This window comes from Choristoneura fumiferana, chromosome 30, assembly GCF_025370935.1.
Source record: "Choristoneura fumiferana chromosome 30, NRCan_CFum_1, whole genome shotgun sequence".
NCBI lineage: Eukaryota > Metazoa > Arthropoda > Insecta > Lepidoptera > Tortricidae > Choristoneura > Choristoneura fumiferana.
Window position 1 is genome coordinate 3,147,747 of NC_133501.1, and position 13,667 is coordinate 3,161,413.

The window sequence follows — 13,667 nt, forward strand, 5'->3', positions numbered from 1 at the left end:
GTGATATAGCTTTTAATAAAATTTAATGCATGTTGTAACATTATACTCGTGTAATTAGAATCAGAAATGATTGCGTTCTCTGGCGTATACACCCTTAAGTTTACTTTCTACATTTCTACATATGTTGTACCTATCATATTCTTGGGGCGGAACTGTATCGAAGTATCACTTTTGTTTTCAACGGTAAATAGCTGTTGTTATGCTAATGAGTTTGCCAAGTAATAGATAATTAGAATTGGTTTACTGTGCTTTGGCGTAACTAATGTATTTTGCATGCTTTCGTATGTTTATTATAGCTATAACTAATGAAACTCACGATTTACCCTTTTAAATAAGTATAATCTGTTTGTAAAAAGTATACAAGATGTCGTAAAATTTGACAAAAATATTTAAGTAGATTTCGGTTATCGGTACATTTCTCAACCACAGTAAAAAATCGCGAAAAACATAACTATACCAAACGTCTACAAAATTATCCGAATTTATTAATACACAGTGTATTGTGTCTAGAAATCTATCGCACAGTCGTTACCAGCTAACTTCAAATTATTTCACGCAACTTTTTAACACTATCTAAAACAGCGAATTTTCCGCTACAAAAACAGAACGACCCATGGTAACGATGCCGCTGTGTTAGAAAGTGACAGCTGCGTTCCCCCACGCGTCGGTATGAGATGGCGCTACCGGCGTGCGCAACGTGGTTGCCACGCGTTACCGAGTGGAACGCGAGAACCAACGCAACGCACTAGTCCGCGTTTTTGAGGTTATGAGGCACGCTCATAAATAAAAGTAGATATTTACGAAGTGCAAGTGACTTGTGTTCGTTAATCAGTGACGTTTGTTTATTACGACCTTGGAATGCTAGTATCTGTGTTATCTGTGCGAGTTCGGTGCTGTTAGTGTGAGCAATATTCCATTTTCGCGTCTGTGGTTATTTTTTTCGGAGATTGATGAATTCTGCTGTGTTGTTGGTTATCTCGTAATAGATAAGTTAGGATCACATTGCATCACTTGCCAGATAATGATTGTATTTTTAGCATTTAACACATTTTCCAAAAAAATATATAATTCCGTTTTTTTATTGAATTGGTTCATGCTTCACTCAATATTGAAGACGAAAATAATCTGAGGTTGCTAGGGATGGAGTATCTTGGCTTTAAAGTCTCGTTACCAAGCTATAAGCTCGTAAAAAAAGAATAGGATCCACCCCTCTATGACTGTTTACTATATGCATCTCTTTCTGAAACTGTCAATTTCTCGGTTTCTTTCGTCTTTCGTCGCTTATTTAAGGTTACCAATACTTAAGCTTATTTGCTCGTATTGTTTTAAATTCTATAGTACTCGAATGAAAATGATTTTCATTGGTAAAATGAAAATAAAAATTAATGGGACTATTTATAATATTTCGCGCCTTAAACACAGTTTGTATTAATGAACACACGCGACCTATACCTACGTTTATGCAATAAATGTGTGTTCATGCAGTTCCTCCACCTCCATACTGCAAAAAATCACACAAACCCATCTATCACCACCACCACACTTCACACAGTTTCTACACAGTTGTATAATACAGTATACAATCTACAATGTAAATACTTTTTGTAAAAACGCAATTATTATTTTTATTGATGAAACTAAGTGGCTATTTTCTTTTGTCTAGTATACATAAGCAGTATTGGTTTTAATTTTTATGTATCCAAGTACCAACGGCGCATGCAGTTAGCTTAAAACAATGGCATAGGTACATATATGATTTATCGTTTTTTTTTTAATTTCAATGCAAATAATGGAATTGTTGACATTCCACGATATTGCAATTATGTCGTTCCACGCTACGTTATAGCATTATGCACACTCGGTTTTTATGTTGTGCTACGATAGTACATACTGCTGTAAGTAATTATATTTTTTTATTCACAGAAATAACCGATTCATATTTTTTTTTCGATGCCAATCACGTTTTTGTTACGGTCTGTGGAAGCAAAAATGAGTTTTATTTTTATTTTGGTTCTATGGTTTACCTTTCTGCGATAGGTCTGTTTATGATCTTTTTTTTAAACTAGTGTAATGTGTCTAGGCCTCTAGCTAGGGCAACAGCTAGTATAGTTAATAATCTTCGATAGCGCTAATTATTACATGTCAACGACAACAATGAAAGTACGGTATAAACTGTTGCGAAAAACGCTCATTTCGAGGCTTAAAGACTCGAACCCTAAAGACTCTCAAGGCTTAACGACTCAAAGGCCGCAAAGACGGTTTTTTGCATTCATAAGCATAAAATAAGCCAATTCAATTCTCAAATATAGTCGAGTCTTTAAGACTGGAGTCTTAAGAGTTCGAGTCTTTAAGCCTCGAAATGAGCGTTATCCACAACTCATAACTGTATTCCGCTCCGCTCAGCTTCGATTGCGCAACTTTTTTAATTAAAACTGACCATTGACCCCTTCTCGCTTGATGGTATGAGCACAGACGTCGCTAAAGATTTGGTTGGTTGGTAACTACCGAAAAGCCGCACCTGCTGCCGTTAACCTACATTCTGACCCTGTTCAAATACCAAGGACGACTGCCCCATTGCCCACTTTCAAGTTTTCGTTGAATTTTGCCTTTTTATAACCAGTCCGTGTCCGCTATGAGGACGTCTATATTAATATTGAAGTTCTGTACATAGAAAACGTTAATCTGAGACAAACTGAGGTCTCGAACGGAAACTGCGGATCGGTACCTAAGAACAGCGTAGAACGTCCACCAATGAGATGGACAGCCGCGGGATGTATGGCGAGTCTAACTTGGTACATCTGCATCGTATTTGACCAAATTCAAAACCTTCTATTGAGCCGAAATTTGGCAGGTAAATGTAGGTCCGATGACGGATAAAAAGTCCGTCGGCTCTTTATACGAAATATAGTCATTAGTCTCGAAATCGGCCTTTTAATGAACCAGCGCCTTACCTATAGTTCCCTATATAATGCAAATATATATACTTTTACATGAGTCTTCGTTAGCATGAGAAGATAGAAAATGATAAGAAGTAAGAAAATGAACTATAAAATCAGGCCAGGTAGTTGAAATTCCGGGATTTATCTAGATTGTAATGAGAGTTCTAAGAACCACGTAAATCTACTATCTATCTACGTGCCACACATGATCCAGGTCCATCCTAGATGATGATGACATTGGTAATCCATACTAATATTATAAATGCGAAAGTTTGTGTGTTTGTCCGTCTTTCACGTCGAAACGGAGCGACGGATCGACGTGATTTTAGGCATAGAGATAGTTTATTGGCCAGAGAGTGACATAGGCTACTTTTGATCCCGGAAAAATGCGCAGTTCCCAAGGGAACAGCGCGCGATAACCGGATTCCTCGCGGACGAAGCCGCGGGCAAAAGCTAGTGAAATATAAAAGCGTTAACGTCCAGCGTCAAAGATTCGGTTTCACGAAGTTTTACGGTCATTCAAGAATGTGCCATTAACTTATCAAGCACTAGAATAACGTTGACCGGTTGGTATTTACGAACCGGATGACCCGCGGACCGGTTCCCGCTTCCTGCAAGACGTAATGTCACACCTGACCGATTAAACCGTAGAACCGAAGTTTATTTTTTTAGCCTCGTAGAAAATGGGCATGTATATGGTGAATGATGGAAAGTTTAGCGGTAGAGCTGAACTTTCAGTTTTGTTAGGGTTAGGTGGTATAAGCTAGTATGAAGATTGGCTTTTACCACCCCTTGTCAAGTACTCCGCTAACATCACTTAGAGTCAAGAAAAGCGTAGGTATACGTTATTTATTATAAGACGTTTCTCCTTTATCATTTCACAGAAAGAAATGGTGAATACGACTGTGGTTCAGAATCCGAAAATACGGTTATTGGTTAATTTTATTTTTGAAGGTAAAGCGTCAATAATTAGATCCAATTTGTGTCACAAGGAACTGAAACTAAACAACCAAATTACTTTGCTAAGTTTGAATAAATCTATAATCTATCATTGAATAGCTCATATTATTATCGTCACATCTATAATTTCAAATGTCATCGACAATGGAGCAAAGCTTAAAACTGTTTTGTCCCTATGTTACGATAATGAAATGATACTTGAAGTTATAAATTGATTATATCTAAAAAAACTTCCATTATAATCTACGTAGCGTGAATCAGAACCAAATCAATACACGATATAAACAGTGACTGTAGTGCGAGACGTGCAAAGTGACAAGTGACACAAAATAGTGTGTGACGGTATCACAAAATAGTGTGTGACGGTGTCACAAACAAGTGCGTGTGACATGCCGTCACATTAGTGTGGTGCCGAGATCGCCAGTGAGCATGACAGCTGGCGTATCGGCCAGAAGGAAGAGCCGGAGCCGGAAAAGCTGGGCCAAGGTCGAGCAGTACGGGCAGGTACAGGTAACTTGGTAGCACCCACAGATACACGTAGACGGCAGGGTGGGTAGCCCCCCTACAAGGTAGACCGATCACCTACCTGGTGAAGGACACAGGAGTCTGAGGAATGCGGGCGGCGCAGGACCCGTCATTATGGCATTTAATTGTAACCTATGTCCAGCAATGGTCATCTTTTGTTTGATGATGTAGAGAGTGCAGCAGTGATTGTGCCCGTAACAGACTTGGTTATTCTTCACCGGGTTGCCTTACATCGTCATGATGTCAGGGTATTGTAAATTCTGCCGCTGAAAAGAATAATCCCCCTGACGATGCAGACTTACGGTTACTTAAGCCTGAAGGTTTATGTATAAGGCACCACACCAACCATATTGATCCATTCGAAATAAGAGCTGTTTGGGGTCGCTCAGCTTTAGAAAATTGGCGTTCATAATCTCTTCACCATCATCATATCAGCCGTAGGAACTCCGCTATTACATATAGGCCTCCTCCATATACCTCTAGTTTCTTCGGTTGGAAGCGGCCTACATCCACCCTGACTGAACCCTTGGCTTTAACCGGGTCATCCGTCCATCTCGTTGGTGGACGTCGTCAGCTGCGTTTGCCAATCCGTGGTCACCATTCGGAAACTTTTCGACCCCAATGGCCACCTGTTCTCCGTGCTATATGGCCTGCCCATTGCCACTTCAACGAGCTAATTCGCTTCGCTATGTCGGTGACCCTCGTTCTTCTACGTATATATTCATTTCTGATGCGATCCCGTAGAGAAACCCCAAGCATAGTTCTCTCCACAGCTCGCTGTATTGAGTAGGCAGCAGGTTACGCAGCACTTGCGCTGGTGGCGCGCTGCTGCAAGCAAACTACCAGCTGCCTACCCTGAAATCGATCTAATACACGCCAGTGCTCGCTGAGAAACTGAGCTTATTTATAAGGCATATCTTCCTTGTCTATGGTTTTTTTTTATTTTTTACTAGCTGATGCCCGCGGCTTCGCCCCCGTTGTATTTTTTCTGTATTTTCATTCTTTCTTTCTTTCAAATTGGACCAGTCGGTCCCGAGTTTTGCGCTTAGCAACACATTTTAAGATTCATTTTTATTTTTATAGATAGATAGATTTTCTTCGTCTGACTGGGCCAAAGGAACTAGCTCATGCATACATATTTAACGTTTGGGCCCCACAGAAAACCAGCGTTACTGCACATAATGTGCGGCAGGCAACACATGCTGAGTGGAGACCCTTTTTGGTATCCTGTAGTGTCACCAAGTAACTTAGTTTTAGTGCTATGTAGTTTTAGTCTTATCTATTTTATTATTGTAAGGTGGTTACTTATGGAGCCAAAATAAATCTTTATTTCTTTCTTTCTATATCTCATTTTGCACTGTTCACAACAAGGCATAACTTGGCTAATGTATTCCTTCTTTTGTCTGCAGGCCTCTGACTTCTCCGACATCGGAGACTGGCCGACGCTAGGCGCGGCCGTGGCCGGCCCCGGCGCGCGGTGTCACTCCACGCCGCCGCCTTGTAACGAAGCGGAGACATCGCACCATAATGGCAATGCGGTGAGTCAAGTTTAATAACCAGCAATTACGAATGTCAAAAAATCTACCACCAGTTCGGAAAAACCTCTTTTCAGAATCAGACAAGAAACTCAACGACGAATTTTTTTTTTTACATTTACAATGTTGTTTAGCTAATAGATGGCAAGAGGCGCCATTTTCCAGTTACCAGTGCAAAATAATATCATGGCGCCTTTCGAGAGGCGCGGGAGCGGTGTAGACTATCTCGCTCTACCTTGATCAAAGGCTTGTCGCTGGTCTCCTCTTTTAAACTGCTTTCGACCAACTGCTGAAGTACTGTCTCATCATTCCAGGACCAAGAAAGGAAGCCGCTGGAGGAACACCATCCGAGAGTGGAGAGAGTGGACTCCTCGAATAACCAGAATGTGCCTGGCGACAAACATCACCAGGACAGGCAGAACAACGACAAAGCCAAGGCTGCAGGTAACTATATACCCTGATAGCCTGATGATAAAATCCTTGCCAAGAGCACTTTGAACACGCTTATGTTGTTGAGGTCACGTCACGAATAATATTGCATTTTCGAAAATTTCACTTCATTGCATAGCCACAAATAAATGATAAAGAGCTTAACTATGTATGTACGTAGGGAGTAATGCTGATTGCGGAATGCAATTCTAAAAATTCATTAATGTAAAGCTACTTTATATCTAGGAAAAATGCAGAATTCGATATTGCGCAGAACAGCAGCTCGGTTAGGCCTTGGTTTCTCTGACCGGCGACCGGTGACCGACGCGTGTCCGCGACCGACGACGAACGAATGTGTTCGGGAATGTTCGAGGGTGGTTTCTTTGAAACGCCACCGGCGATGTCGACCTACCCGCCGCCGGTGACGATTGTTGGTTGACGATGATTTCCGTTGAGAGAACTAACTTAAAAGGCGGTATAGGTGAAAAACTAAAGTTGTATGTAGTAGTAACGTGTCCCTATAAACGAATTGACGTTCCAAATTGGAAAAATGACTTAAGCTCCATATCAATTCTGTGCACTACTACAACTGGTCATTTACTTTAGTTTTTCGCCTATAGAAGTTTTGATTTAAATATAAAATATTCAAAAAAAAAATAGTTACTCCTAATACGACAAAAATGGTCGCGATGAATAAAAATAATCATAGGGCAATTTAAACCAATTAACCTAGTCCCAAACCCACAATTTTACAGCGTTTGCGGCACCTGTAGAACTCCGGTTTGACAGCCAGCTCCGCAGCAGTTCTCCAAAGGACACAGCATCTGACAGCTAAACTTAACATTCCAGGTGGCGGCAAAGGCGGCAACAAGTCGGGCAAGCACAAGTGGGTGCCGCTCGATATCGACGTGAAGGCGGCGCGGCCGAGCAAGCACGGCCCTCCCCATGCGGCCAGGCCGGATAATGGTAAACCTCCAGTTCAGGCACCAGAGTTTAGGGGGTACGCAGCTGTCGCGGGTGCACTGCGCGGGCGCAGCCTGCGGGCGCGGGCGCGACGCGCGCAGTTAGCGCTGCTCATACTATTGTTCAACAGGCGTCCACTTAAGTAAGGCTTGAAGCTTTTTTGCATCAAGATCCTTTGTTACCTAGTTACATCGGCAGTGGCGGACGACTTCATTACATCCAAATTCAAAATGTACTGCCTGTGCAATCTGCCAATTACTTCTATCGGGTTAGTATCATTTCGTCTAAAAAAGCAGCTGGTGTAAGTAGCAACTGGTCTAAGAAGCAGCTGGTCCAAGTAGCAAGTGATCTAAGAAGCAGCTGGTCTAAGTAGCAAGTGGTCTAAAATTCTTTGACTCAAATTCGACGGAGTTCCGCTTCGGGGAGTTCCTATTCCTATATTCCGCGTAGCAACTCTGACCTAACTTTTTTCAAGTTTTCGACAAGGTTAGGACCAGTGGTTTCTTAGAACAGTTGCTACTTAGACAGACTGCTTTTTAGGTCAGTTGCTACTTAGACCAGCTGCTTTTTAGACCAGTTGTAACTTAGACCAGCTGCTTTTTAGACCAGTTGTTACTCAGACCAGCTGCTTTTTAGACCAGTTGTTACTTAGACCAGCTGCTTTTTAGACCAGTTGTTACTTAGACCAGCTGCTTTTTAGACCAGTTGTTACTTAGACCAGCTGCTTTTTAGACCAGTTGTTACTTAGACCAGCTGCTTTTTAGACGAAATTATACAAACGCCTTTTATCGTAAATAAAATACTGGCCATGTATGTATGTAGATTAACACGAATTCCCGTACTTTAGGCCTCTTTTCTCTAATCCATAGAGACATTGGGTTACGCAGTGCGGGAACATTAAACATCTTGAAAAGTAAATTGAATTTGTCTTTTCTTTACACATTCAAGTACTTGTCGAGGTACATTTAATTATTAGATAATGGAATATATTCTTTTTTCTCGAGCTTTTAACCCCTTTTGCGCTATGTGTGTGCCATCGTAGCTCTTAAATGGGTGGACCGATTTGAATGCGGTTGTCTAGCGATGGTTCTTAAACATGTTTCATCAAAATCGGTTCAGCCCTTTGAAGCGACAACGTCGGGGGTTTTCCAACTTTTTGTTAGGTTAGGTTATTCGGTAAGCAAAAACTAGAACGCTCGCTGGATCTGTGTTAGTAGTGTCAAATGTCAAAACGGCTGAACGATGGGCACTGAAGGTAATGAGGGCTATCGTTTTTTGTCTCACTAGATGGCGCACTGTTGCGTGAGGTTTTTAAGTATGGCTTTCAAAGTCTGTTATTACAGGCGTGAAAACAAAGTTTGGATTAAAATCATATTTCATACACCTTAAAACCGTACCATAAAAATAACGAGCATGCCACAGTGTTGCATAGTCCCCGTTTTGTTCGGAAAAAAGGGAGGTCAAAGGTTTCCGAAAGAAAAACTGTCTCAAAACACACATTCATTGCCCCGGAACGCATATTTGCCATAATTAATTTCAGATATTGCAAAATATTCACAAAATTATTCTAATTATAAATAAACCCGCGTAGCTCACCCAAAAACTATGAGATTTGACATTTCGGAGACCTCACGCTACACTAGCGCCTCTAGCGGCGAATTCATTCGCGATAGCCCTCATTGAGAGAGCACGATAAATACGATGGATACATCTGTATGCGCATTTACGTTATACATATTAAATAATTTATTGAATCAGGCGTTACTTTGCGGAGGTCCATATCAATGAACTAAAATAATTTCCTTGCTCACCCGCGACCTTACGATAGCTAAGCTTATGCAAAATATGCAAAATAATATATGTAATATTATTGTGGCAAGGGGTTTCGTCTCGATGTTTTAGAATGCATGGAGATAGTTAGATACAACAGTATGGGGTCTATTATTAATGAGCAGGTAAATTTAGTTTCATCTCCCTTGCTACGGCTTGGATCTAATTTCAGCAATGGCAGTTAATAAAACATGCCTTGACAGTAAATAAATAAAAAATCAAGGTAGTTTTGAAGGACGGTTAAAATTTTTTTATTAATAATTTGTGGGTAGTTTTGTTTTGTTTCATAAAACGTATGTGGGTACTTGGGGAGTTACAGTGACAAGTTAAAACGGTGGTTGTGGTTCGTTAGTCTAACAACTGGTAGCATGGTGTACGGTTGTGTCATTCTGAAGATGAGCTCTGTTTGAGTTCGAAACGCGTCAGTGTAGTGTGGTGGTGTTGATAGATGGGTTTGTGTGATTTGTGTGTGTTCTTACAGTGTGGAGGTGGAGGAACTGCATGAACACGCATATTTTGCATAAGCTTAGCTATCGTAAGGTCGCGGGTGAGCAAGGAAATTATTTTCGTTCATTTATACATATTAATTTATGCGAACTAATGATTATGCGAAATAGCACTATGCCAATTAGAACTAGGAATATTTATGCGAATTAATAATAGACACAACTGATTCGTTTCCTTTGGTCCGGTAGACACGGTGTCGCTGAACGGCGAGGACCGCCGCGGCAGCTCGCGCGGGCGCGGGGCGACGCGCGGCCGCGGCGCTCGGCGCCCCGCCCCCCGCCCGGCGTCCGCGCTCCCCGCGCCCCCTCAGCCGCATATGTTCCACCACCCCGAGTTCCACCCCGACCTGGCGCAGGTAAGCTGGTCACCTTGACCTTAGCATTCCGATGCTAGCGACTGCAACCAGCAGCGATCGGCCCCCTATACCCTATACTTAAAGCTCGGTTTCCACCGCGAGCAGAGGGGTTCATTAATGTAATGACTTAGTTTAAAGCTGGGTACTCACTAACGAGCTGTAACTGTAACCGAACATATCGCATGTTGAGAACGAAAGTGAACCAAGTCAAAATTGAGTTAATTATATTAAACGACCTTTAAAGGCATACTTCACAATTTAGTCAGAAGAGTTCAGAATGATATCGTTGGTCTCTTTATCACACACCTTCTAGCGCCTGCCGTTGGAATGACAGCGCCCGCTTCAATATTGCGTCACAAATGGTACCAACTACGTGTTACCGTTGTTTTAAAAGTGACCTAAAACTGATTGAGTTGGAACAGATTCCTATAGAGTCCTAAATATCGTGAAAACTATTCTGACCTGAAAAGGAAACCTGAAACACAATCACATTTTTGCGATTTGCCAAAAATGGCTTTTTTGAGTTGAGTCCCTTTCGTTCTCAGCATGCGATATAGGTGACGAGGTACTAGTGTGTACGCGTGAAACGATCTTCACTCGTGACATCCATCGAGCGCCCTCACCGAGCGTACTCATCAAGCGAGCTGTAACAGATACAGTAACGAGGTTCTAGAAATCGACACTCGTCGGCTCACTGCGAGCCGCACGTGTACTGCTCGCGGCAGGCTTGCGAACCACGTGCACACTATGTTTTAGGTTACAGTAACGTGCAACGGTTACAGTTAAGCAATGAGTACCTGGCCGTCATCTGCTCGCTGCGAGCACAGCGCGTTCCGTTCGCGAACTACATATACAATATGATTTTTGGGAACTGTATCGTGCAACGGTTACAGTTACAGCTCGCTGGTGAGTACCCGGCTTAACGTACAACGATCGGCTGCATGAAAGTACTTACAACCAGACCTCTATGAAGTTGGTCGATGTAAGTTAAACTAAGTCGTATTAGTCGGCTCCGCTCGCGGTGTAAATAAGGCTTAAGTGCTATCTTCATAGTGCCACTTCATTATTGAAGCCAGGCAGGTCAGCTAATCTCGTCCTTGTACACAGCCAGCTTAAATGCTGTTGTACGGTCTATGTAAACCGCACATTCCTTTTGTCAGCATTTCACGTAGTATTGTGTAATTTCATTATATTATTAGCATTTGCGTCAGTGCACATTTATCCGCCACGGTGTGCATCGGTGTATCAATTGTAATCAATTATCAAATAAATCATTAATTCAGTAATCTGCCATATATCAATTCAACTATCATCCAAGACTCGTTCGAGACTACATTGTCCCGTACATCTTTATGGTCCTTCGAACAATTTTGACTCAGTGCGCGGAACAGTTCAAAAACCGGGGCACGTGTCAGTGCAACGTGACTTCGCTAAAACGTGTTCCCTGTGGATATGTTATTTGTGGACTAAAGTATCAATAATCAGAGTTATCAGCATCAAAATCATCAAGCCCTCAAGATCACCAAGCGGTAGCGAATCGGTTTTGGCGGCCTCCCACAAGCGGGTCCCACCGTCGAAATTGAGAAGGCGCATATACTGCATAACGAGTACAAAACAAGATATCAAAATCATTATCAGCATATTTTGAAGCTATTATCATCATTTCCTATATCATTTAGCAGAACCAATATCATTAAAAAAGGATTATCAGCTCAGAAATGGAAGATCTTTTCAAGACTCAAGGTCAGCTTGCAGAAGCCATAGATAAACTAATTATAAATTTTAAAAAGGATGGAGCAGAACGAAAAACTGCGCAGAATATCAAAAGACGATTAGATACTCTTGAACAGTATTGGCAGGAATTCCAGAACAATCATATCAAATTGTGCGAATACGAGAATCGCGACTTCATCTATTTCGCCGAAAATCATTATCAACGTGTATCAAACATTTACAGCGAGGCACGCAAAACTATACAACAGCTCATGCCTGCAAATCCAGAAGAAAAACCCATTTTACGACCTGCTACCTCAAAATTCAACCTGAACATGGATTGGCATACTCAAGATCAAGCGTCTTCAGCAGCAAGTGGTGGGGCAGGAAACACAACATCAGGACAGCAGTCCAACCCGCCCAAGGACCACCAAGGAACTACTTCCGGCCCTCAAACAACGGAAAGAGGTAATCAAAGTAAATTGGAGGAAATGTATCGAAAACAACAAAGTAATTTTAAAGCATTTCAACGTGCTATCAATAATATCAACTTAGAAATACTTACGGAAAGATGGGAGTACGAAGATGCTTTGCGAACCCTCCAAGCTCGCTGGTCAGTAGTCGACTCATTGCATTGGGAGATCGACAGTGAACAAATAAATGAAAGACCAGAATATGAACACGCATACAATAAATGTGAACAAAAATACAACGAAGTGAAGAAACATATCAATAGTGAGATGTGGGCCTCATCGCATCGCGAAAAATCAACACCAGCTATGGAAATTCCCATATTTAGCGGCAACTATCATCAGTGGATATCATTCAAAGATCTATTTACCGAAACAATTCATAAAAATAATTCAATATCAAACGCGCAGAAAATGCAATTTTTGAAGAGCAAGGTGAAAGGCGAAGCAGAGAAACTCATTCAACATTTAAATATCAGTTCTGAAAACTATCAAGTATGTTGGGATATTTTAAATCACCGCTACAACAATAACAAACTAATCTTCAGTTCACATGTTAACATCCTGCTTGGTTTACCAACTATGCAGCAGCAGTCAGCTCTGCTAATCAAAAGGCTTCATGATACAACCAAGGAATTTATACACGCAGTTGAAAATTTGGGAGTAAATACATCGACATGGGATCCGTTGATCGTTCACTTATTAACTCAAAAACTCGATGCGGACTCTCACAACGATTACATTGAACACTTAGTGGATCCGAGAGAATTACCTACATTATCAGATTTCTTAAAATTTTTGGAAGTAAAGTTTACCGCTTTGGAATCATCTCGCCGCAAACAAGATTTCGTTAAACCTGCTCAACAACAAAGTCAAGAAAAGAGATCAAACTTTTTAAGAACTTCATCATATGAGTATCAAAAACCTCAATACGAGCAACAATTCAAAGAGAATAGAAATTATCACACAGCTACCAGAAAAAATTATCAATCATTTCCTAACAAGCATTATCAAACCGCTGCAACTAATATCACTAAATGTTCGTTCTGCTATCTGGAACATGATTTATTCCGATGCCATAAATTCCTAGCTATGACACCGGAAACCAAACTTGCAACACTTACTTCCAATAACATATGTCAGAATTGCTTATACAAACATTACGGCAATCCATGTAAATCGGAGAAGCGATGTAAACAATGTAACGGTGAACACAACACCGTTATACATGAAGCCTTTGTCGGCAAAATCAAAAGAGCCGCAAATGAACAAAGTCCCAGAAATAATACCGGCCACGTGTCTCAAGATGAAGAAACTGAAACTTTATTATCAACCGCCCAAATCAAAGTGAAAACCTCAAATGGATCCTATATCATACTACGGGCATTAATTGATCAAGGCTCCCAAATATCACTTATCACAGAAAATGCTGCTCAACAAC

General features: G+C 41.2%; 1 protein-coding gene across 1 annotated transcript in view; it reads left to right on the plus strand.

Moving 5' to 3' along the window:
- The window catches only part of larp (La related protein), a 120,854-nt gene that overhangs the window by 54,622 nt on the left and 52,565 nt on the right, over nt 1-13,667 (plus strand). Inside the window, exons 4-7 of the mRNA XM_074110017.1 lie at nt 5,834-5,962; nt 6,274-6,403; nt 7,238-7,354; nt 9,877-10,043. Of these exons, the coding sequence (XP_073966118.1) occupies nt 5,834-5,962; nt 6,274-6,403; nt 7,238-7,354; nt 9,877-10,043 (543 nt within the window). The remainder of the gene's footprint in view (nt 1-5,833; nt 5,963-6,273; nt 6,404-7,237; nt 7,355-9,876; nt 10,044-13,667) is intronic.